The 23737-nt window shown below is 39.4% G+C and overlaps 1 protein-coding gene, 2 long non-coding RNA genes and 1 pseudogene across 11 annotated transcripts; 3 read left to right on the plus strand and 1 right to left on the minus strand.

The window, feature by feature from the left end:
• Window positions 1-323: 323 nt before the first annotated feature.
• On the plus strand, window positions 324-4722 carry EMB3006 (embryo defective 3006). Of its 4 annotated transcripts, none has more exons than XM_088252934.1 (9): window positions 324-532; window positions 644-738; window positions 912-980; window positions 1154-1183; window positions 1396-1428; window positions 2703-2773; window positions 3402-3483; window positions 4222-4314; window positions 4408-4722. In XM_088252934.1, exons 2-9 carry the CDS (start codon window positions 661-663, stop codon window positions 4465-4467), a joined length of 516 nt encoding a protein of 171 aa, XP_088109060.1. In that variant the 5' UTR covers window positions 324-532; window positions 644-660; the 3' UTR covers window positions 4468-4722. The 4 variants fall into 4 exon arrangements, with proteins under 4 accessions (XP_088109060.1, XP_088109061.1, XP_021827417.1 ...); XM_088252935.1 differs by having other exon boundaries at window positions 324-494; XM_021971724.2 differs by having other exon boundaries at window positions 326-500.
• An 800-nt stretch (window positions 4723-5522) lies between these two features.
• LOC110768045 (uncharacterized) lies at window positions 5523-13366 on the minus strand. The gene is made up of 3 exons (XR_015836042.1): window positions 13166-13366; window positions 12318-12398; window positions 5523-5788 (listed from the first exon to the last, which is right to left on the minus strand). It is a non-coding gene; the product is annotated as an uncharacterized LOC110768045 (long non-coding RNA).
• A 1048-nt stretch (window positions 13367-14414) lies between these two features.
• On the plus strand, window positions 14415-16539 carry LOC110768046 (uncharacterized). The gene is made up of 3 exons (XR_015836035.1): window positions 14415-14528; window positions 15296-15376; window positions 16281-16539. It is a non-coding gene; the product is annotated as an uncharacterized LOC110768046 (long non-coding RNA).
• Window positions 16540-19002: 2463 nt separating this feature from the next.
• On the plus strand, window positions 19003-23184 carry LOC110768048 (uncharacterized; annotated as a pseudogene). 5 transcript variants are annotated; one of them, XR_015836045.1, is made up of 3 exons: window positions 19003-22082; window positions 22312-22397; window positions 22672-23184. The product of XR_015836045.1 is annotated as an uncharacterized LOC110768048, transcript variant X2 (transcript). The 5 variants fall into 5 exon arrangements; XR_015836046.1 differs by having other exon boundaries at window positions 22681-23184; XR_015836047.1 differs by having other exon boundaries at window positions 22312-22383; window positions 22681-23184.
• The last annotated feature ends 553 nt before the right edge of the window (window positions 23185-23737 follow it).

A 23737-nucleotide genomic window follows, 5' to 3' on the forward strand; every position in this document is an offset into this window, starting at 1 on the left:
TTTTTCTCCCTTTTTTTTTCTTTTTTTTTCTTTTTTTTTCCTTTACATCGATATTTTCAATATTTTCGATATTTTAGCGATATTACACTGATATTTTGACAAAATATTGCTGAAGTGTGAGTGAAATTATCGACATCGATATTTTCCGGTATTATCGTCGATATTATCGATATTTATAGATATGTACATGAATATGTTCCAAAATATCCGTGATTCGAAATAACCGAAATATTATCGATATTTCATACTATGGATACTACCACTACACCAGATGCGCTTGGTGATTAAAGATCCACTTATTTCAATATATAATTCAATATTTAATACTTATCGTTGCCTTAACCTCATATCTTAAGCTAGCATTCAAATTTCCCTCTCTTTCTATTTTCCTTTTGTTTGTTCTCAAATTTCACTCACAATCTTTGGATTCTTCACGAGCCGGACCACGACATCTGCATCTACAAGAAGAAGATACCGAAGGCACTTCAATTTCTGCCGGTGTACAATTTCCCTCTTTATTTTCTTTAGTCTAGTAAACCCTAATTTCATGATGCACTGTTTACTTAGTTCTGAATGTTGTGTTGAATCACTCTGGTCTTGTGTGGATCTAAATCGTTCTGTACTATCTCTATAAAAAAATCAGAATATTTTGTGTCTGCGATGGGGACGAGGCATATGGAGATGAAGAAATCCTTCAAGTTCTGCATTCGTTCTCTGCTCACTCCCTGTTCTAAGCAGGTTTCTTTACTTACGATTTCATCTTCTTTAGAAATGGGTTTGCTCAGTTGCCATTTCAAAGTCGAAAGATACCCATTTCATTGTGTCTGGAAATTTTATTTTATTCTTTCGAATTTATGTATTTCTTCCTCCAGATTCAATTGACTGACTTTGTTTTATGATGAACACAAAAGGAATTTTGCCAAGCATTTCCCAATTTTACAACTGCCGAGCAAGAGCGTCTTCATAGGATGTTTATTCAGGTACAGATATGTCATTTAATAATCGACGTAGACTTTTTGTTTATTTCTCTGCACTTTATAAGCAGAGATTTGGATAGAGGGTTTCCCATATTATTCAAGAAGAGCTTTTCTCTTTTTTGAGTTCAAATTCAGAACAAATGCTCATTTCATTGCTGTCGTATACAAATTTTCAGGTCATCACGTCTTTGCATGGAAATGTAGAGGTAATTCATTTCATACCAATTGCCAATATTAACAATGCATTTCTTCTCTTGATTTCTTAAATGTTCTTATCAGAGTATTTAATGATATGTTGAATGGTGGTGTGCATTTGGGGATCTCATCAGGAGTATTTATTTGTGTATTTATACGTGATAATGTATTTTATAATGCTTTTTGCTGAATTCTGAAGAATTTGTCCTTTTTAATTTTACAGGATGAGTTTCAGTCAGTATGCCTTGAAACACAGGTATACATATCAATATTTTGTGATGACATTAATGCACAGTTATTCCATTTAACAACTTATGTAGATTCTTCTGTGTAATTAGCTTACAAGTTATTTCTGAAATTAGAGAGAGTGAGTTTTAAGTGAGGGAGGTCACTTTAATGCACGAAGCATATTTTCTCGTGTAAATAGCCTTCTGGTTGTTATAAAAGAGTTCTAGTTGGGTCTGATAGTTGCTTTATTTGAGTGTTAATTTATACCTTAGTAATGAATTTCTTTTACATGGAGTTTGTGTTAATGTAATTGCAGCTTTGTTGTAGAGTTACTTAACAAGAAATGTTCATTCCACTGGCTCACTTACTGCCACCAATTAATGCTATTTTAGCAAAGAAAATATGGTTATGCATTAGATGGTCGTTTAGTTAGACCTATTTTGGAAATGAATACATTAAGACATGCTTAGACACCTAGCTGACCTGTGATATTCTTGATATATTTATACAAAACTATTATGGCTTAAAACAAAGGAAAAAAGACGATGAACTGGTTTTAGAGCAAGTCATTAAAATTCGGGCAAATTCTGATACCAGAAGGCACTGCAGATGAAAATTTTAGTAAAAAGAGGAATACCAAGGACTGAAAGGATAGAAGTTGGATCTACCATGATTAGGAAAAACATGGGATAAGTTTTAGAATTTTATTAGTTTTCAAAGAAACATTTAGTAATTTGTGTCAACATGCATATGCTGGGCCCTTGTGTTGTGTAATTTGAAGCCTCGTGTATAAATAAGCTCATACCCATGTCCAGTGAAATGATGACATTTTTTTGATCATTTATGTTTTTAAGTAATTTCCGAAAATGGGGTAATAGTTGATTCAATGAGAGGTTCCATGACGAGAGGGAACTAGTGGTGGCTAATGATGATTCCTAGGACCCAACTCATTTCTGTTTTATGCAGGCAACAAGAAGTATCTCTGGTTCTTACTAATTTAGACATTATTATAATCCTAAAGGAATCACATGTCTAACAGATGGAATCTTCAGATGATTACTGTTGAGTGAAAACAATAGCATTTATGGCTGTATGATGTGCCTAACATGCTTGTATACAGTTTACAAATAGAATTAATAAGCAAACTAACCCTGCTCTGATGTTTTTTTTTTTTTTTGACCTAACTATTAGTTCAAGATCCTCTTGGTTCTAACTTCTAATATACGTTATATATTATACATCATAGTTTTCTTTATTCTTTGCATTCAATTCTTGTTATGTATACTCTCTCTCTGCTTGCAGGTGGGAACTGCTCTTGATACTGTTGAACAACTTGTGGAAGAACAAGCTCTGGATCGTTTGTTTTCAGATAAGTAAGTATTTTCTTGATTTCTTGACAAAATGAATATATGGCCTTTTAGTAACTCCTTTCCCTGGACCAAAAAAAAATATATAAAAGAAAAAGAAACTGAGTGTTGGTTGACTGTTAAAATTGCCAAGAATTGTATGCGTATTCGTGCTTTTTTCCATTTTGCTTTCTAGATTCATAACTCATCCTAAATGTAATGCAACACATGCCATCATGTTTCAATAGAATGGTAAGTACAAGATACATATGTTCATGCAGAACATATGAATGCAAGGGGGAAGACAAGAGTGTATAATAAAGGCCCTTTTGTTTAGGCTAGTGTTCAGTTGCTTTGGTAACTAATGAAGCTTACAAGAGTGTATAATAAAGGCCCTTGTGTTGACTTCCATTGTTGAAGTTGTAGAGGTTCTGTACATACATCCCCCCCACCTCCCCAATTGCCCCCACTACTCTAACAGTGCATGAAAACCATCCAAGAGGTGGTCTTATCCACTTTTCTTTTGGTACTATGGCGGACAGGGAGCCTTATCTTGATAGTATCCATCTTAATCTATATAGTTACATTTCATATTATCTCTTACAGTGCCTATTAGTGTAAACTGCATTGTTTAAACATGTACTGATTCATGCAGGACTAATGTAATGGATGTTGCTCATGATCTGTCCACAATGAAGAAGGATCAAATCCAGTACTTGACAAAGATGCTGGAAACGGTAGATATATTCAAACTTAAACTCCAATTAGAAGCTGCTTGGTAGAGATGATATCATCTAGTTTTTAGGGAATTGTCTACATTTATACACACACGGAGTATATATATTGTGTTCTAGAATTCAAGAGTACTAGGGTCTCACATCTGTCTGGTTCATTGAGATCAATTGGAGTTCCACTGGGCCTATCAGCCTACACAAAGAGTAAAACCCCAAATCCTATAAAGGCGAGATTAAATCCCAGGTAATAGGATATGCCCTGTGGAACTGTTACCAAGCACTTTTACTAGTCAAGGGTTTTCACCCTATCATTTGTGCATAAAACAAGTATGTAGCTGGGATACGCATGGAAGGAATTCTTACTGGGAAAAAGTAAGGATAGTTTAACAGCAATTAAAATGCATGGGTTTTTAATTGAAGAGCATTGATTCACTGATGTTTTCCCCTTAGCTTGTAGTATAGTAACTTTTCCTAGTTTCTACTCGTTTGGCTGTCCAGAAACTTTTTATGGGGTTGATGGTTAATCAAATTTGAACATCTCTCTCTCTCACAACTGCGCACACACATCTGGTTTCTTGTTGATGTGAAATCTTCTCCAGACAAATTCCTTCACTTCCAAAACATGCATTAACTCATTGAATTTATTCTCTCACATTTTAAAAGGAACATCTATTTAATCATAACATAATACGAGTGTTTGCTTCCTTTTTTTTAAATTTTTTTTTTCCTCCCTAAGTGTAGGCTGAAGAACAGAATCAGTGTCTTCGGGATCGTGTAGAGCTTTTAAAGAAAGAAAGGCTAGATGTGTCAGGCATGGCAAATGCTGTTGAGCGGGTACACTTTTTATTTCTTCATCATCTCTTTTTGCCAACCTCCACCCTCAATAACAATCTTGCAGCTGTTTGAATGGTATAAAATCTTTTGCAGTTGAGAAGTGGGAGTGTAATGTATGGAATGTACAACAGCAACAGCCTCCATAATCCATGACAGCGGTTAGTGTATTGAGGTAAATTCCTCTGGTGGATTAAGCCTATTGATTCCATGTGTTTTTGGCTTGAGGATTGAATCTTCATTTGGCTTGTACTCGTCGCGTAATCAGAATCCTCAGGTGCTACTTGTAATGTAGGTCTCAAGTGTGTGTATAGAAGCGATTGTATCTCTCAAAGTTTTGAAATTGGATCAATGTCTTCTGTGCTTTTTATGCAAAATGAATTGCTGTTAAATATGCCCTATTGTTTTTTATGGTATTGTTATACTAACTATTTTCATAAGATGGCTTTAAGATTTGGGTGATTGACATACCATCTGACTGTTTTTTAATATAGTTATACTAGTTGTGATCAATTGTAATCGATCTTACCTGGTCCTAAAGAAAACACGCCTTTTGGGATGCCTGCAAGCATTCTGGGAACCTTAATCAAACCAAAGCCTTCTGCATCTCTAAGCAATGTTCATAAATAGAGCAAAATATGAAAAAATGAACAAGGAAAAAAGGTTAAAAAAAGAGGTAATTAGAAACTATTGAATTAAATTCTAATATTTTCTGGAGGTTTTAAATGGTAGAGAGCATATATATATTATATACCACCAGGCTCCCTTTCCCTTCCTACCTCATTAGTAACCAAAAGAAAAAGAAAAAAGAAAACCTAATATCCTTTCTACCTATTAGTAGATAGGCAATGGCAACTCTAAATTTTACTCTGCACTTTTGAATGTGGATTGGTTTTTAAATCTATTATTTGCCCATAACTAACTTTGAGCTTAGAAAAAGAGGCCAAGTTCATGCAACATTCCTCACATACATTTGAAAATGAGTATGCCGAAGGAAAACTAGTTTATGTTTTATGTGCATGAATTCACCATTCTCCCAACCAAAAACACTAAACAGAATAAACCAATAGTTGACATCAATCATGATTGAGAGTGTCACGCCCCGAATTTTCAACAACAAATAATCTGCAAATTTAAACAGAACAACCAACAATCCGGGACGCGAAGCTCGGAACCTTCAACAAAAGTACCTAGAAATTTAAATTTTTCTTTCTTGATACAACACCACTGTTCCGAACCACAATGTCAATAATGACTCAACTCTTCTGAGTCAAATATTACATTACAAACTCACATAATAAATGAACAATCATTATATTACAAAATCTGCTCCTCAGAGTTCATTTCACACAGCGGAAGTCTAACACTCACCAACACTCTCACACCACACTTTACACTTTGTGGAACCACCAACGAGCCTCCTGCTCCTCACCTTAAATCTCCTGCTCACGGTCTCTACCACCTGCAGGATTTTCCCCTACACCATTGAATAGTGCACCGGGTTCACCACAGAACAACCCGGTAAGCTTTCTAAAGCTCGTATGAGTAAACCACGTCCAGAGTACAATATGTCAATTACACATAATATACAAACACATGCACTTTCATTAACACACCACAATCCTTGTATAACCAAGGTAATCATAATCATCAATATCATCACAATCACAATTCTTTTATTTTATTTAAAGAACTGTTTCGATCACCACCTGTGACCACACCAAAACTCTTTATTTCAAAGTAGTTTTAACACGTCATTTATTTGACAGATAGAAGAGAGAATACTTGTTGGCGTGTCCTATTCTATTTGGGTTTTATTTATTTTTTCCTTTGTGTAGATATTATGTAATTAGGATTCCACTTATTTCCTAATTAAACCCTACTAGGGTTTGTAACCTGTATTATAAATACCTCCTTTCGGAGAATGAAATAGATCTGAAAATATTCTACCATATTGTTTGACTTGGTATCAGAGCCTAGTTTCTGGTGACCTGTGTGTGTTGTGCCCACCCGTGTTCTACTCTGTGCCCTAATTTCTTTTTTAGGGTTCTTGTGCCGTGTTCTACTCTGTGCCCTATTTTTTTTAGGGTTCTTGTGCCCGTGCCTGTGCTGTGTTTATCGTATCTGCTTTGTGTTGTGTTTGTTTCCGCTGCTATCTATCATGGGTGATGATTCCATAGTTGTGACTGGTACTAGTGCCTCTACACCGAAGGAGGCACGTCCCTCGCGTGATTACTCTACCCTCATTACATCTGACAAATTGGATGGCTCCAATTATGCCTCATGGTCTCGTGGTGCGCGTATTACGATTACTAGTCGTCGTATGGCAAGTTGGATCAATGGGAAGAAGCCTGCTCCGTCTCAGGACTCTGCTGACTATACCGAATGGGAAGAAGATAATTGGCTGGTGCAGTCATGGCTTCTAAATTCCATGACTAAACCAGTTCGTGCCTTGTTCGAACGTGGTGATACTGCTTTTGATATATGGGAGGCTGCTCGGAAGACCTATACTGTGACTCAGAATAGTTCTCGTTTGTTTCAACTCCGACGGCAATCTATACTTATAGGTCAGAATGGTGAATCTGTGAAAGTGTTCTATGAAAAACTTCATGCTATCTGGCAAGAGATTGATTGTCTGCGTCCGCATGAGTTTACTTGTTCTACTGATGGGGCTCATCGTCTGAAAGAAATTGAAGCCGATCGAGTTTATGATTTTCTTGGTGGGCTAGATCCACCGTATAATGGTGTTCGTAGTCGTATTCTTGCTCTTAGCCCTGTTCCACCCCCTCTCGAAGCCTATGCCATGGTCATGGAGGAAGATACCCGTCAGTCCGCTATGCTTGGAGGAGGATCGCTGGCTCTTAAGGTGGATCCAGCACGTCACCGACCGGTCGCCCCGCAAGTAGCGACCGGTCGCCCCGCAAGTAGCGACCGGTCGCCCGCCGCAAAAAAAGTTTGGATCTTCTGCTGGGTTTCGTCCTTCTGCCTCCACCTCTCTTGAAGGTCCGCCTAAGTGCCGCCATTGTAATGGGGATCATTACTCTGAAAAGTACTTTAAGGAGCATGGATACCCCGATTGGTTTGCTGACTACAAAGCTCGTATGTATGGTCCCAAGGCCACTTACACTGTGACTCCTGATGAGGCCCGTCCTCCAACTCCATCTGCAAATCTGTGTGCTTCTGATACTATGCCAGGTATGGGTTCTAATACTTGGATAATTGACACTGGTGCTTTTGATCATATGACTTATAATGATAAACTGTTTGATGAGTTGTTGCATAACCCTCGTGACCCATATATTACTAGTGCTAATGGTTTACCTTCCCCAGTTACCGGTGAAGGTACCATCCATCTTACTCCTTCTTTACCCCTATCTCATGCACTCTTGGTTCCCAATATTTATTGCAATTTATTATCTATTGGGCGTTTACTTGATACACTTAACGCTTCTGCTACCTTCTATTCTACCCATTGTTTTTTCCAGGATCTCAGGACTCACGAGAGGATTGGGCATGGTAAACGGATAGGGGGGTTATATTACTTACAGTTGCCGGCTGCAGCAGTTCGTGATTGTGTCGCTAATAAAGCTCTGAGTGGCAGTGTCAAGGACAAGCACCAACTTTGGTTATGGCATCGTCGCTTAGGACATCCGTCTTTTGGTTATCTTAGACATTTGTTTCCTTCATTATTTAGTTCATGTGATGAGTCTAGTTTCAAATGTGAGACTTGTGTAATGGCCAAGAGCCACCGTACTGTTTTTCCCTTAAGTAATAATAAAGCTGCTTTGCCTTTTGAGTTAGTACATTCTGATGTCTGGGGTCCTGCTCGTGTGACTTCTCATGGTTTCCGTTGGTTTGTGACTTTTATTGATGACTGCACTCGTTTAACATGGGTGTATTTGATGAAGACTAAACATGATGTTGTCTCTATTCTTCCTGACTTTTGTGCCATGGTGTCTACTCAGTTCCATGCTCGTGTTAAAGTATTTCGCACTGATAATGGCGGTGAATATGTGAATCATACCTTGGCCCAATTCTTTCGTGATCAAGGTATCATTCACCAAACTACCACTCCTTTTACACCTCAACAGAATGGTGTGTCTGAAAGGAAGAATTTCCAGTTACTTGAAGTTGCTCGCTCTCTGATGTTGGATATGTCTGTTCCCCATCACCTTTGGGGACATGGTGTCTTAACTGCCGCCTACTTGATTAATCGTACTCCTAGTCGGGTTCTTGATTTCAAGACTCCACTTGATGTGTTATGTGCTCTTACTCCTCCGGTTTCGGTCTCTAAGTTACCTTCGAAGGTATTTGGGTGTGTTGCGTATGTTCATGTTTACTCTCATCAAAGGAGTAAACTTGATCCTTGTGCTCTCCGCTGTGTCTTCATTGGTTATTCTACGACTCAGAAAGGTTATAAGTGTTATCACCCGCCTACTCAGAAGGTACATGTCACTTTGGATGTCACATTTCATGAAGAAGTACCCTATTATGTGTCTCCCTCCTCTTCAACTCAGGGGGAGAGGGGGAGTGAATTGAAGAGTTTCGGAGTGAAAAATAAGGAAATTTTTCCAGAACAGGATGAAAACGACCAGTCGCCCATAGGAAGCGACCGGTCGCTCGCGTCGAGCTGGGACTACAGTAACGATACGAGGGAAGTGACCGGTCGCAGTGAGAAAACGACCGGTCGCGAACGAATCTGTCTGGATATGACCGGTCGTGTAGAAGTGGGCGACCGGTCGCTAATGAATCTGCTTGGAAGCGACCGGTCGCCCGCGTCGACGAGCGATAACAGTAACGATACGAGGGAAGCGACCGGTCGCGAGGAAAGCGACAACCGGTCGCCAGACCAAATGGAGTGGATTACACAGAGACTTTTGCTCCGGTAGCTAAGCTCAACACTGTACGCGTACTTTTATCCTTAGCTGCTAACCGTGACTGGCCGCTGCTACAATTTGATGTCAAAAATGCATTCCTCCATGGTGATCTCAAGGAAGAAATATATATGGATCCTCCGCCAGGTATCCCTGTGACTTCTAAGGAGGGTGTGGTGTGCAAGCTACGGAAATCCTTGTATGGATTAAAGCAGTCTCCAAGAGCGTGGTTTGGAAGATTTGCTGCATCTATGAAGAAGTTTGGATATGTGCAAAGTAACTCTGATCATACTTTGTTTCTGAAGCGTCATAAAGGTAAATTGACTGCTTTAATTATTTATGTTGATGATATGATTGTGACTGGAGATGATCATGTAGAGATACAGAGACTTCAGAAGTATCTGGCTTCTGAGTTCGATATGAAATCATTGGGTGATTTAAAGTATTTTCTTGGGATTGAAGTTGCCAGATCTAAACATGGTATTTTTCTATCCCAAAGAAAGTATGTTTTGGATTTACTTGCAGAAACTGGAATGTTGGATTGTAAACCGATTGATACCCCTAGTGAGCAGAATCATAAGTTGGGGATATATCCCGATCAAGTTCCAACTGACAAAGAATGTTATCAATGACTTGTGGGGAAGTTGATTTATTTGGCTCATACTCGTCCAGATATTGCGTATGCTGTAAATATAGTGAGTCAGTTTATGCACTCTCCTAGTGTAGATCATATGGGGGCTGTGACTCGTATTTTAAGGTATCTGAAAGTAACTCCTGGTAAGGGGTTAATTTTCTCCAAGTATGGCCATACAAATGTAGAAGGGTATACAGATGCTGATTGGGCAGGTTCAGCCACAGATAGGCGTTCGACATCTGGGTATTTTATGTTTGTGGGTGGCAATCTTGTTACGTGGAGGAGCAAGAAACAAAAGGTGGTGTCTAGATCTAGTGCTGAGGCCGAGTATCGGGGAATGGCCCATGGTGTATCTGAGTTACTATGGTTGAGAAGATTGTTGAAAGACCTTGGGTTTGGGCCTAATAAACCCATGGTGTTATATTGTGACAATACGGCTGCGATTGCAATTGCTCATAATCCTGTACAACATGACCGTACAAAGCATGTGGAGGTTGATCGAAATTTTATTAAGGAAAAGTTGGATGCGGAGATTGTGTCCTTCCCCTTCATCCGTTCAGAGTATCAGTTAGCTGATGTTCTTACGAAAGCTGTTTCTACAAGTATCTTTCTCAACTCGCTTGACAAGTTGGGCATGCGTGACGTCTTTGCTCCAACTTGAGGGGGAGTGTTGGCGAGTCCTATTCTATTTGGGTTTTATTTATTTTTTCCTTTGTGTAGATATTATGTAATTAAGATTCCACTTATTTCCTAATTAAACCCTACTAGGGTTTGTAACCTGTATTATAAATACCTCCTTTCGGAGAATGAAATAGATCTGAAAATATTCTACCATATTGTTTGACTCCCAGTGATGAATAATTCGAAAACCTGCATGCATATAATCATAAGAAAATTGGATAGAAACTACATATTCTTGCTAAGGCTCGTGGCCTCAACCCGGCAACGGCGCCAAATTCTTGATAGGCTTTTTTGCTATGAACCTCTAATCTATAACACTACAAAACACCAAAGTAGTGTTCACTCATGATTATATTCCAGTCATGAGTACTAGATAGCGCCAGACTAGAGCTCTAACTGTTCTTGGGTCTTGCTCCATAGGGTAATTTATCCCTGATTATTTGCCACGAGAATGCCCACCTGACAAACTCAGAAGGGATTCAAGGTATTCTCACCTAAATCCATCAACACCAAAACACCAACACCAAACTGTCACGCCCCGAATTTTCAACAACAAATAATCTGCAAATTTAAACAGAACAACCAACAATCCGGGACGCGAAGCTCGGAACCTTCAACAAAAGTACCTAGAAATTTAAACTTTTCTTTCTTGATACAACACCACTGTTCCGAACCACAATGTCAATAATGACTCAACTCTTCTAAGTCAAATATTACATTACAAACTCACATAATAAATGAACAATCATTATATTACAAAATCTGCTCCTCAGAGTTCATTTCACACAGCGGAAGTCTAACACTCACCAACACTCTCACACCACACTTTACACTCTGTGGAACCACCAACGAGCCTCCTGCTCCTCACCTTAAATCTCCTGCTCACGGTCTCTACCACCTGCAAGATTTTCCCCTACACCATTGAATAGTGCACCGAGTTCACCACAGAACAACCCGGTAAGCTTTCTAAAGCTCATATGAGTAAACCACGTCCAGAGTACAATATGTCAATTACACATAATATACAAACACATGCACTTTTATTAACACACCACAATCCTTATATAACCAAGGTAATCATAATCATCAATATCATCACAATCACAATTCTTTTATTTTATTTAAATAACTGTTTCGATCACCACCTGTGACCACACCAAAACTCTTTATTTCAAAGTAGTTTTCACACGTCATTTATTTGACAGATAGAAGAGAGAACACTATGAACCTCTAATCTATAACACTACAAAACTCCAAAGTAGTGTTCACTCATGATTACACTCCAGTCATGAGTACTAGATGGCGCCAGACTAGAGCTCTAACTGTTCTTGGGTCTTGCTCCCTAGGGTAATTTATCCCTCATTATTTGCCACGAGAATGCCCACCTGACAAACTCAGAAGGGATTCAAGGTATTCTCACCTAAATCCATCAACACCAAAACACCAACACCAAAACAATATAAAATGTAGTTTCACATTAAACATTGTTTTATAGCCAAATACACCAATCACAGCAATATATATTTATTATATATATTTATGTGGTTATTCACGAATGAATTTCCACCATACATCCACAACATATGTTATATGGTTAAACACCAAAGTCTCTAATAAAAAGTATTAATTCAAAACAAAATAGGTTTCACTTACCTCATGAACCGTTGATGAACAAGTTCATGTGTTTTAAATAAATTAAACCACTTTATAAAATCACAACCAACATGCTAATTATAGCCATTAACATTATCCAAGGTCACATTATAATAAATATAATAATTCGTGACTTTACTCACGATTAGGATGGTTTTACTCACCTCTCGTCCAAGCTGCGTCTTCAACAACTTAACGAATCCTCAATCTCAAACCTCAACGAGCAACTCAAACTCCAACAGTACCTAAGCAAAGTACATAGCTCAACTTAGCACAAAACTCCAAAATCCAAGATTTCGCATCAAATGACGAAATTGCCCTTTGGACCAACCGGGGATCCAAAGTGATCAAATCTCCTCCAACCAACTCCAAAACTGTTACGTACGTGCTGTCGACGTCGAATCATGACCAATGACACCCATTGTCCAAAAGGTCACTATTTGGGTCCCGTGGGTCCCACATGTCTAACCAACACCCCAAAAATCCGCCTTGGGCCCACAACTTCGGATTCCAAATCCGATCGTACCAATGGACTCTAAATAGTCCCGATATTACCCTGCAACAATTTGGACCCAATCCAACGATCGGATTATTCTACATTACACGATCGAATGGCGATCGCTCGCCTTAACTTTGAAATTTAATAACTTAAGATCGGGAAGTCCGATCATCAATCTGTCTGAACCTACAGACTCCTCACAACACCAGCTACAACATAATTAAAATTGGACACGATCCAACGGTCCGATCATCTCCGATCAATGGTCCAAATTTGTGAGGCTCCGATCGTCGACTAAACGACGGAATCTCAACAATTTAAACATACTATCAAGTTCAGTAACTCCAGGACTACATTCTGTCTCTATAGCCCTAACTCAGAATCGCCACCACGCGCCGCCACCGCCAGTGGTGGTTCGGGTTACTATTCCGGCAACGGACCAACCCTAGAATCGCCGGTCAAGACGTACACCAAAATGTTCGTAATACTGAATAGAACAACTTTAATTCTTACCTCGAGGTCCAATTCGAAGTGTAAGTGGCTCAAACCGCCGGTTGAAGTTGCTGATTTCACTATGGACGAACCAACTTCGCGGCGTCGTCCTGCCTTCACCACACCTCCGATGGCTCCGATTCTTCTTGGGTTATGTTCACAAGATAGCAGGCTTCCTATCTAGGTTGGTGGTGTCGATCACCTCCACCGTACACTGCCGCAGAAGCCACGGAAATCGCCTCTCCGACGAGCTCTCAAACCTCCGGGGACCAAAATGAGAAATCTGATTTGCACAGTAACCCTCCACAATTTATAAACCAAAAATCTGTCACTGTTTAAGTTTGCAATTAAGTCCCTAAAACTTCAAACGAGCATAACTTCTTCGTTTCAACTCCGATTCACGAACCGTTTGCGCCTACGCATTCGTGAGATCAATCTCGATTTTCCAATTCAAAAATCATAATTTTCTCACTTCAATTTCTTGTGCTTTCTTTGAAAAATCATAAACTTAATCATAAGGGTATTTTTGTCCCAATTTGATTAAACTCACTTAATTCCAATATTTTCACATCAAACCAAATTCATACAACACCCAAAATAATCACACGACTTAATAAGATTTTCCACAAAAATAATAAAACCAAATATTATTTTTGAGGTCATTACATTCTACCCTCCTTAAAGGAATTTCGTCCCGAAATTCAACCCGCCTCGTCCTAAAAAAGATGAGGATACTTCTTCCTCATTTCAGACTCCAATTCCCAAGAAGCATCACCCTCGTCATGGTGACTCCACAACACCTTGACCAAATCCACTTGAGTTGTCCTAAGCTGTTTGGTCATCCTGTCCAAGATGCGTACAGGTGCCTCTATATAAGTTGCATCTCCATTGACTTCAACAGTACCATAATCAATTACGTGTGAAGCATCCTTAACATACCTCCTTAACATTGACACGTGAAAATCGAGATTGATCTCACGAACGCGTAGGCGCAAACGGTTCGTGAATCGGAGTTGAAACGAAGAAGTTATGCTCGTTTGAAGTTTCAGGGACTTAATTGCAAACTTAAACAGTGACAGATTTTTGGTTTATAAATTGTGGAGGGTTACTGTGCAAATCAGATTTCTCATTTTGGTCCCCGGAGGTTTGAGAGCTCATCGGAGAGGCGATTTCCGGCTACTTCTGCGGCAGTGTACGGTGGAGGGGATCGACACCTCCAACCTAGATAGGAAGCCTGCTATCTTGTGAACATAACCCAAGAAGAATCAGAGCCATCGGAGGTGTGGTGAAGGCAAGGCGACGCCGCGAAGTTGGTTCGTCAATAGTGAAATCAGAAACTTCAACCGGCGGTTTGAGCCACTTACACTTCGAATTGGACCTCGAGGTAAGAATTAAAGTTGTTCTATTCAGTATTACGAACATTTTGGTGTAGGTCTTGACCGGCGATTCTAGGGTTGGTCTGTCGCCGAAATAGTAACCCGAACCACCACTGGCGGTGGCGGCGCATGGTGGCGATTCTGAGTTAGGGCTTTAGAGACAGAATGTAGTCCTGGAGTTACTGAACTTGATAGTATGTTTAAATTGTTGAGATTTCGTCGTTTAGTCGACGATCGGAGCCTCACAAATTTGGACCATTGATCGGAGATGATCGGACCGTTGGATCGTGTCCAATTTTAATTATGTTGTAGCTGGTGTTGTGAGGAGTCTGTAGGTTCAGACAGATTGATGATCGGACGTCCCGATCTTAAGTTATTAAATGTCAAAGTTAAGGCGAGCGATCGCCATTCGATCGTGTAATGTAGAATAATCCGACCGTTGGATTGGGTCCAAATTGTTGCAGGGTAATATCGGGACTATTTAGAGTCCATTGGTGCGATCGGATTTGGAATCCGAAGTTGTGGGCCCAAGGCGAATTTTTGGGGTGTCAGTTAGACATGTGGGACCCACGGGACCCAAATAGTGACCTTTTGGACAATGGGTGTCATTGGTCATGATTCGACGTCGACAGCACGTACGTCACAGTTTTGGAGTTGGTTGGATGAGATTTGATCACTTTGGATTCCCGGTTGGTCCAAAGGGCAATTTCGTCATTAGATGCGAAATCTTGGATTTTGGAGTTTTGTGCTAAGTTGAGTTTTGTACATTGCTTAGGTACTGTTGGAGTTTGAGTTGCTCGTTGAGGTTTGAGATTGAGGATTCGCTAAGTTGTTGAAGACGCAGCTTGGACGAGAGGTGAGTATAACCATCCTAATCGTGAGTAAAGTCACGAATTATTATATTTATTATAACGTGACCTTGGATAATGTTAATGGCTATAATTAACATGTTGGTTGTGATTTTATAAAGTGTTTTAATTGATTTAAAACACATGAACTTGTTCATCAACGGTTCATGAGGTAAGTGAAACCTATTTTGTTTTGAATTAATACTTTTTATTAGAGATTTTGGTGTTTAACCATATAACATATGTTGTGGATGTATGGTGGAAATTCATTCGTGAATAACCACATAAATATATATAATAAATATATATTGCTGTGATTGGTGTATTTGGCTATAAAACAATGTTTAATGTGAAACTACATTTTATATTATTTTGGTGTTGGTGTTTTGGTGTTGATGGATTTAGGTGAGAATACCTTGAATCCCTTCTGAGTTTGTTAGGTGGGCATTCTCGTGGCAAATAATGAGGGATAAATTACCCTAGGGAGTAAGACCCAAGAACAGTTAGAGCTCTAGTCTGGCGCCATCTAGTACTCATGACTGGAGTGTAATCATGAGTGAACACTACTTTGGTGTTTTGTAGTGTTATAGATTAGAGGTTCATAGTATTCTCTCTTCTATCTATCAAATAAATGACGTGTTAAAACTACTTTGAAATAAAGAGTTTTGGTGTGGTCACAGGTGGTGATCGAAACAGTTCTTTAAATAAAATAAAAGAATTGTGATTGTGATGATATTGATGATTATGATTACCTTGGTTATACAAGGATTGTGGTGTGTTAATGAAAGTGCATGTGTTTGTATATTATGTGTAATTGACATATTGTACTCTGGACGTGGTTTACTCATACGAGCTTTAGAAAGCTTACCGGGTTGTTCTGTGGTGAACCCGGTGCACTATTCAATGGTGTAGGGGAAAATCCTGCAGGTGGTAGAGACCGTGAGCAGGAGATTTAAGGTGAGGAGCAGGAGGCTCGTTGGTGGTTCCACAGAGTGTAAAGTGTGGTGTGAGAGTGTTGGTGAGTGTTAGACTTCCGCTGTGTGAAATGAACTCTGAGGAGCAGATTTTGTAATATAATGATTGTTCATTTATTATGTGAGTTTGTAATGTAATATTTGACTCAGAAGAGTTGAGTCATTTTTGACATTGTGGTTCGGAACAGTGGTGTTGTATCAAGAAAGAAAAGTTTAAATTTCTAGGTACTGTTGTTGAAGGTTCCGAGCTTTGCGTCCCGGATTGTTGGTTGTTCTGTTTAAATTCGCAGATTAATTGTTGTTGGAAATTCGGGGCGTGATAGTTTGGTCACATTATAATAAATATAATAATTCGTGATTTTACTCACGACCATGATGGTTTCACTCACCTCTCGTCCAAGCTGCGTCTTCAACAACTTAGCGAATCCTCAATCTCAAACCTCAACAAGCAACTCAAACTCTAACAGTACCTAAGCAAAGTACATAGCTCAACTTAGCACAAAACTCCAAAATCCAAGATTTCGCATCTATTGACGAAATTGCCCTTTGGACCAACCGGGGATCCAAAGTGATCAAATCTCCTCCAACCAACTCCAAAACTGTGACGTACGTGCTGTCGACGTCGAATCATGACCAATGACACCCATTGTCCAAAAGGTCACTATTTGGGTCCGTGGGTCCCACATGTCTAACCGACACTCCAAAAATCCGCCGTTGGCCCACAACCTCGGATTCCAAATCCGATCTCACCAATGGACTCTAAATAGTCCCGACATCACCCTGCAACAATTTGGGCTCAATCCAACGGTCAGATAATTCTACATTACACGATCAAATGGCGATCGCTCGCCTTAACTTTGAAACATGATAACTTAAGATCGGGAAGTCCGATCATCAATCCGTCTGAACCTACAGACTCCTCACAACACCAGCTACAACATAATTAAAATTGGACACGATCCAACGGTCCGATCATCTCCAACCAATGGTCCAGATTTGTGAGGCTCCGATCGTCGATTAAACGACGGAATCTCAACAATTTAAACATACTATCATGTTCAGTAACTCCAGGACTACATTCTGTCTCTAAAGCCCTAACTCAGAATCACCACCCTGCGCCGCCACCGCCGGTGGTGGTCCGGGTACTATTCCGGCGACGGACCAAACCTAGAATCGCCGGTCAAGACCTATGCCAAAATGTTCGTAATACTGAGTAGAACAACTTTAATTCTTACCTCGAGGTCCAATTCGAAGTGTAAGTGGCTCAAACCGCCGGTTGAAGTTGCTGATTTCACTGTTGACGAACCAACTTCACGGCGCCACCGTGCCTTCACCGCACCTCCGATGGCTCCGATTCTTCTTGGGTTATGTTCACAAGATAGCAGGCTTCCTATCTGGGTTGGTGGTGTCTATCACCTCCACCGTACACTGCCGCAGAAGCCGCCGGAAATCGCCTCTCCGACGAGCTCTCAAACCTCCGGGGACCAAAATGAGAAATCTGATTTGCACAGTAACCCTCCACAATTTATAAACCAAAAATCTGTCACTGTTTAAGTTTGCAATTAAGTCCCTGAAACTTCAAACGAGCATAACTTCTTCGTTTCAACTCCGATTCATGAACCGTTTGCGCCTACGCGTTCGTGAGATCAATCTCGATTTTCCAATTCAAAAATCATAATTTTCTCACTTCAATTTCTTGTGCTTCCTTTGAAAAATCATAAACTTAATCATAAGGGTATTTTTGTCCCAATTTGATTAAACTCACTTAATTCCAATATTTTCACATCAAACCAAATTCATACAACACCCAAAATAATCACACGACTTAATAAGATTTTCCACAAAAATAATAAAACCAAATATTATTTTTGAGGTCATTACAGAGAGTAAGTCACCTTAGTTTTTTTTCCCTGTCCTTTAGGATCATCATATTTTAAATTTCTTAAAAAAAAATAAAAATTGGAAGCATCTTTAAGCATCCGATAAAATTAGAACTATACAAACAAATAATTTACATTGAAGATGCTGGTAGCAAAAACAAAACTTCTCTGCTAGTACCTAGTCGATTGTTTGGATGAGATTTGATCCATTTGATGATGTACTTCAAGGTGGCTCTTCCTATGATCATCTTCTTGGGTACTGATATTATATGTATAAACTGTTAGATCATCTTCTTGGGTACTGAGATTATATGTATAAATTGTTTTAACTGTCATTGTGCACCCTATATTGAAAATTAGACTCTATATGGTTGAAATCATATCTTTAAAATTGGTAGATAAAAAAAATACAGCCTCAAGAGCTATGCTCATGGCTGGGTTAATGTACAAGTTTCACCTTAGTTCAAATTTTTAAAAAAAATTACATATATGTATATTTCAAATTGACTAAAAATTACCAATTATTTGAATAAATAAATAAATAAATTCACATCCGAACTTGCTTATTCCCTAACTTTACGGGTTAGGATGAGCCATTAGGACATCTATGCACCAACTTGAAAGGGGAATTTGGCGTGAGTTGACCCTACTTTCCCAAATTGATTGTAATTTATTCCATCTATTTTTGATTTCCTACTCTGAATAGAATTAGAAATTCTATTTTGACTTGGCCTAGGACTCTAGGAGTGTATTATATATATTGCCTCCGAATACATAGAAAATTCCCACATTTTACTATCCCATATTTTTATCACCCTCGTATATATTCCCGATTATTCAACTTCATATGTCGATCTCTCAAGAGCTTTACCCATCCCAAGACGACCTTCTTTACGAAGAAGAGCTTCTCCGAAATCCCTTTAGCCTGAAGCTATGGTGGCGTTACCTAATCGCTCGATCCGAATCTCCATTCAAGAAGCGTTTTATAATCTACGAGCGAGCACTCAAGGCCCTTCCTGGGAGCTACAAGCTTTGGTCCGCTTACCTTCACGAACGCCTCGAGCTCGTTCGCAATTTACCCATCACTCACTTCCAGTATGAAACCCTCAACAACACTTTTGAAAGAGCCCTGGTTACTATGCACAAAATGCCCAAAATTTGGATTCTGTACTTGCAAACTTTGACGGAGCAGAAGTTGGTCACTCGGACTCGCCGGACCTTCGACAGAGCTCTGTGTGCTCTTCCGGTGACGCAGCACGACGGCATTTGGGACCCGTACCTGGAGTTCGTGAGCCAAAAGGGTATCCCAATTGAGACCTCGCTTCATCTTTATCGCAGGTATTTGAACTATGACCCTACCCATATTGAAAAATTCATTGAGTTCTTGATAAATTCTAGTCTTTGGGAAGAGGCCGCCGAGAGGCTGGCTTCAGTGTTGAATGATGACCAGTTCTATTCGATAAAGGGGAAAACGAAACATAGGCTGTGGTTGGAATTGTGTGATTTGCTTGCTAAGCACGCTAAGGAGGTGTCAGGCCTCAATGTAGATGCTATTATTAGAGGTGGGATTAGGAAATTTACAGACGAGGTGGGACGGTTGTGGACCTCACTTGCTGACTATTACATTAGGAGAAATTTGCACGAGAAAGCTAGGGATATATTTGAGGAGGGTATGACTACTGTGGTAACGGTAAGAGATTTTAGTGTAATTTTTGATTCGTATGTTGGGTTTGAAGATAGTATGCTTGTCCATAAGATGGAGACTGCGGATTTGAGTGATGAAGAGGAGGAAGAAGAAAATGGGGTAGAAGAGGATGGAAATGAGGAGGAAGTTGATCTTCGATTGGATGTTAACTTGTCTGTGGCTGAGCTTGAGAAGGAAATGCTTAATGGGTTTTGGTTACATGATGATAAGGATGTAGATTTGAGGTTGGCTCGATTGGAGCATCTTATGGATAGAAGTCCTATACTGGCTAATGGTGTTCTTTTACGACAAAATCCCCATAATGTAGAGCAGTGGCGCCAAAGAGTGAAGCTCTTTGAGGGCAATCCCACAAAGCAGATACTTACTTACACAGAGGCTGTGAGGACAGTTGATCCAATGAAAGCAGTGGGAAAGCCTCATATGTTGTGGGTTGCGTTTGCTAAGTTGTACGAGAATCACAAAGATATTGCAAATGCAAGAGTGATTTTTGATAAAGCAGTTCAGGTGAACTACAAGACAGTGGATAATTTGGCTAGTCTTTGGTGTGAGTGGGCAGAAATGGAATTGAGGCATAAGAATTTGAAAGGAGCACTGGAACTAATGAGGCTGGCCACCGCAGAGCCATCCGTTGAGGTGAAACGCAGAGTGGCGGCTGATGGGAACGAAACGGTTCAGATGAAGCTGCACAAGTCCTTGAGAATGTGGACTTTTTATGTGGATTTAGAGGAGAGCCTTGGTAAATTGGAGTCCACCAGGGCTGTTTATGAGAGGATAATGGATTTGAAGATAGCCACCCCACAACTCATAATCAATTATGCATTGCTTCTGGAGAAGCATAAGTACTTTAAAGATGCGTTCAAGGTGTATGAAAAAGGTACCAAAATATTTAAGTACCCACATGTCAAAGACATTTGGGTTACATATCTCTCTAAATTTGTAAAGAGATATGAGAAGAAAGAACTGGAACGTGCAAGACAGCTATTTGAGGATGCTGTTCAAGCGGCGCCTGCTGATGCAAAGAAACCTTTGTATCTTCAATTTGCAAATCTGGAGGAGGATTATGGTCTAGCAAAGCGCTCTATGAAGATCTATGATGAAGCAACTAAGGCTGTTCCAAACCATGAGAAATTGAGCATGTATGAAATCTACATTGCCCGTGCTGCGGAGATATTTGGCATCCCCAAAACAAGGGAAATATATGAGCAAGCAATAAAATCCGGTCTTCCAGACAAAGATGTGAAGACAATGTGTTTGAAGTATGCTGAGGTTGAGAAGAGCTTGGGAGAAATTGATCGTGCTCGGGGAGTATATGTATTTGCATCACAGTTTTCGGATCCACGATCTGATGTAGATTTCTGGAACAAATGGCATGAATTTGAGGTGCAACATGGAAATGAAGATACCTTCCGAGAGATGCTTCGAATTAAGCGAAGTGTTTCTGCAAGCTCTAGCCAGACACACTTTATTCTACCCGAGTATATGATGCAAAAGGATCAGAGGTTGAACATTGACGAGGCAAAACACAAGTTGAAACAAGCTGGAGTCCCTGAAGATGAAATGGCTGCTTTAGAGAGGCAGTTGGCACCTGTGGCTAAAGACACTACCACCAAAGATAGTAACAGAAAAGTGGGCTTTGTGAGTGCTGGAGTAGAATCACAGATGGACAAAGAGATCAAAGTTACTGCAATTCATGAAGAAATTGAGCTACTGGAAGAAAGTGATTCAGAAGATGAAGAAATGGTTGAAATTGCACTAAAGGAGGTCCCATCTGCTGTTTTTGGAGAGTTGGCTAACAAGAGAAAGGAGGCTGAAAAAGATGAGCGTGGAGATGTTGCTGCTGCGACCAAGGACAGTGACAGCCACCTTGGTGCCCTTGAGAGAATAAAGAGGCTAAAACGAGGCGGTTGATTTAAGAACATTTTGATGCATAAGTTCACTAACTCCAAGTTGCATAATATTTATATTAGAAGTGTTTAAAAAATAAAATTCATTTCAACGATTTGCACACAATTTGTACCAAAGATATCTTAGAAAATCTTAGATAAAATGTCCTGCTTTCTGTAAGAAAATCTTAGAAACTTCAGAAGCGCTCCTTGCTATAAGCAGCTGGTACAATGTTACTACAAAGTGTGAATGATACAACACTATTGTAAAGGTAAATATGAATATGAGTTATTAAATTTTTTGGTTTTGATAGCAAATTAGCAATGAATTTCCATGTAGTGAGGCATTTTACTATGTCCATAACTATGACCAATTATCCAGGTCTACAGTGAAGGTTAGATGTGTAGAACTTTTAAAGAAAGAAAGGCCAGATGTGTCAGGCGTTTTACTATGTCCATAACAATCTTGCAGCTGTCTAAATGGTATAAAATCTTTTGCAGTTGAGGAGTGTGAGTGTAAGGTATGGAATGTACAACAGCAATGGCCTCCAAAATCCATGATCCATGACAGCGGTTAGTATTTTGAGGTAAATTCCTCTGTTGGGTTAATCCTATTGATTCCATGTCTTTTTCGCTTGAGGATTGAATCTTGATTTGGCTTGTACTCGTCGCGTAATCAGAATCCTCAGGTGCTACTTGTAATATAGGTCTCAAGTATGTGTATAGAAGCTATTGTAGCTGTCAAGGTTTTTGAAATTGGATCAATATTTTCTGTTCTTTTTCTGCAAAGTGAATTGCTGTTAAATATGCCCTATTGTTTTTATGTTATTGTTAGTAATTATTTTGAAATGTCTGCATAAGAGTGTTCAGGACATATTTACAAGACCTAGATGAAGCTCCTGTCAAACTGAACTCAAAAGTCTTGGCTACCTTATATGCTAAGCGAGAAACAACTCTATCTGCATCCCTCACTAACTCATCTCTAGAACTGCGTTCCGGATCATCGGTCGACTGTGCCAGCTCATGATACACAACTTTCATTCCTTGAACTGACTGGAACACAGGCATATTTGCTCAGAGCATGGAAAGAAATTACAAAGTAGAAAGCAAGATGCAAACATCGAACACTCCACAAACAGATCAAGTGAAAGTTGGCAACGATGAAATGTGCCCACAAGCAACAAAATTAAGATAGAACAATGTTGCCAACAGGGTCTAGCCCAATGAAAAAGGGATTTGACCTTTCACTTACATATCAGAGGTTGTGTGTGTGTGTGTGAAATCCCCATTTTTGTAGTTTAGACAATTGTCTGCACGTCCCTTTGATTATAAGAAATAAATTGTTACCACATCCAAAAATAACAACTAAACAAGCTAGGTTCAACTAAAATAAGATGGCTTTAAGATTTGGGTGAATGACATACCATCTTACAATGCTTTTTTGTTTTATTTTAGAGTTAATATTGGTGTACAATTTTACTCCATCTTGCCTGGTCCTAAAGCAAATATGCCTTTTGGGCTGTCTGCAAGCATTCTCAAAACCTTATCCAAGCCCAAGCCTTGTGCATGTCTAAGCAATGTGCACAAATGGAGCAAAATATATAAGATGAAAAAGGTTAAAAAAGGGGAAAAAGGGGTCATTTGGAAACTATTTGATTAAATTCTAATATTTAATGGGGGGTTTAGTTTAAATGGTGGAGAGCATTTATAACACCAGGCTCCCTTTCCCTTCCTACCTCCTTAGTAACCAAAAGTACAAAAAGAAAAAAGGGAAAGAAAAGAAAAAACCTATATCCTATACCTAGAGGCCGAATCCAGGACCTTAATTGCAGGGGTAACTGATCTTAATCGCTTGAGTCCTTTGCAAAGAGCTAAATATTTTAGAAGCTATACTATTTTTTTCTTACTCAAAAGAAAAAAAAAACAA

The sequence above is a fragment of the Prunus avium genome, chromosome 5 (assembly GCF_965620075.1).
Source record: "Prunus avium chromosome 5, drPruAviu1.hap1.1, whole genome shotgun sequence".
Taxonomy (NCBI): Eukaryota; Viridiplantae; Streptophyta; class Magnoliopsida; order Rosales; family Rosaceae; genus Prunus; species Prunus avium.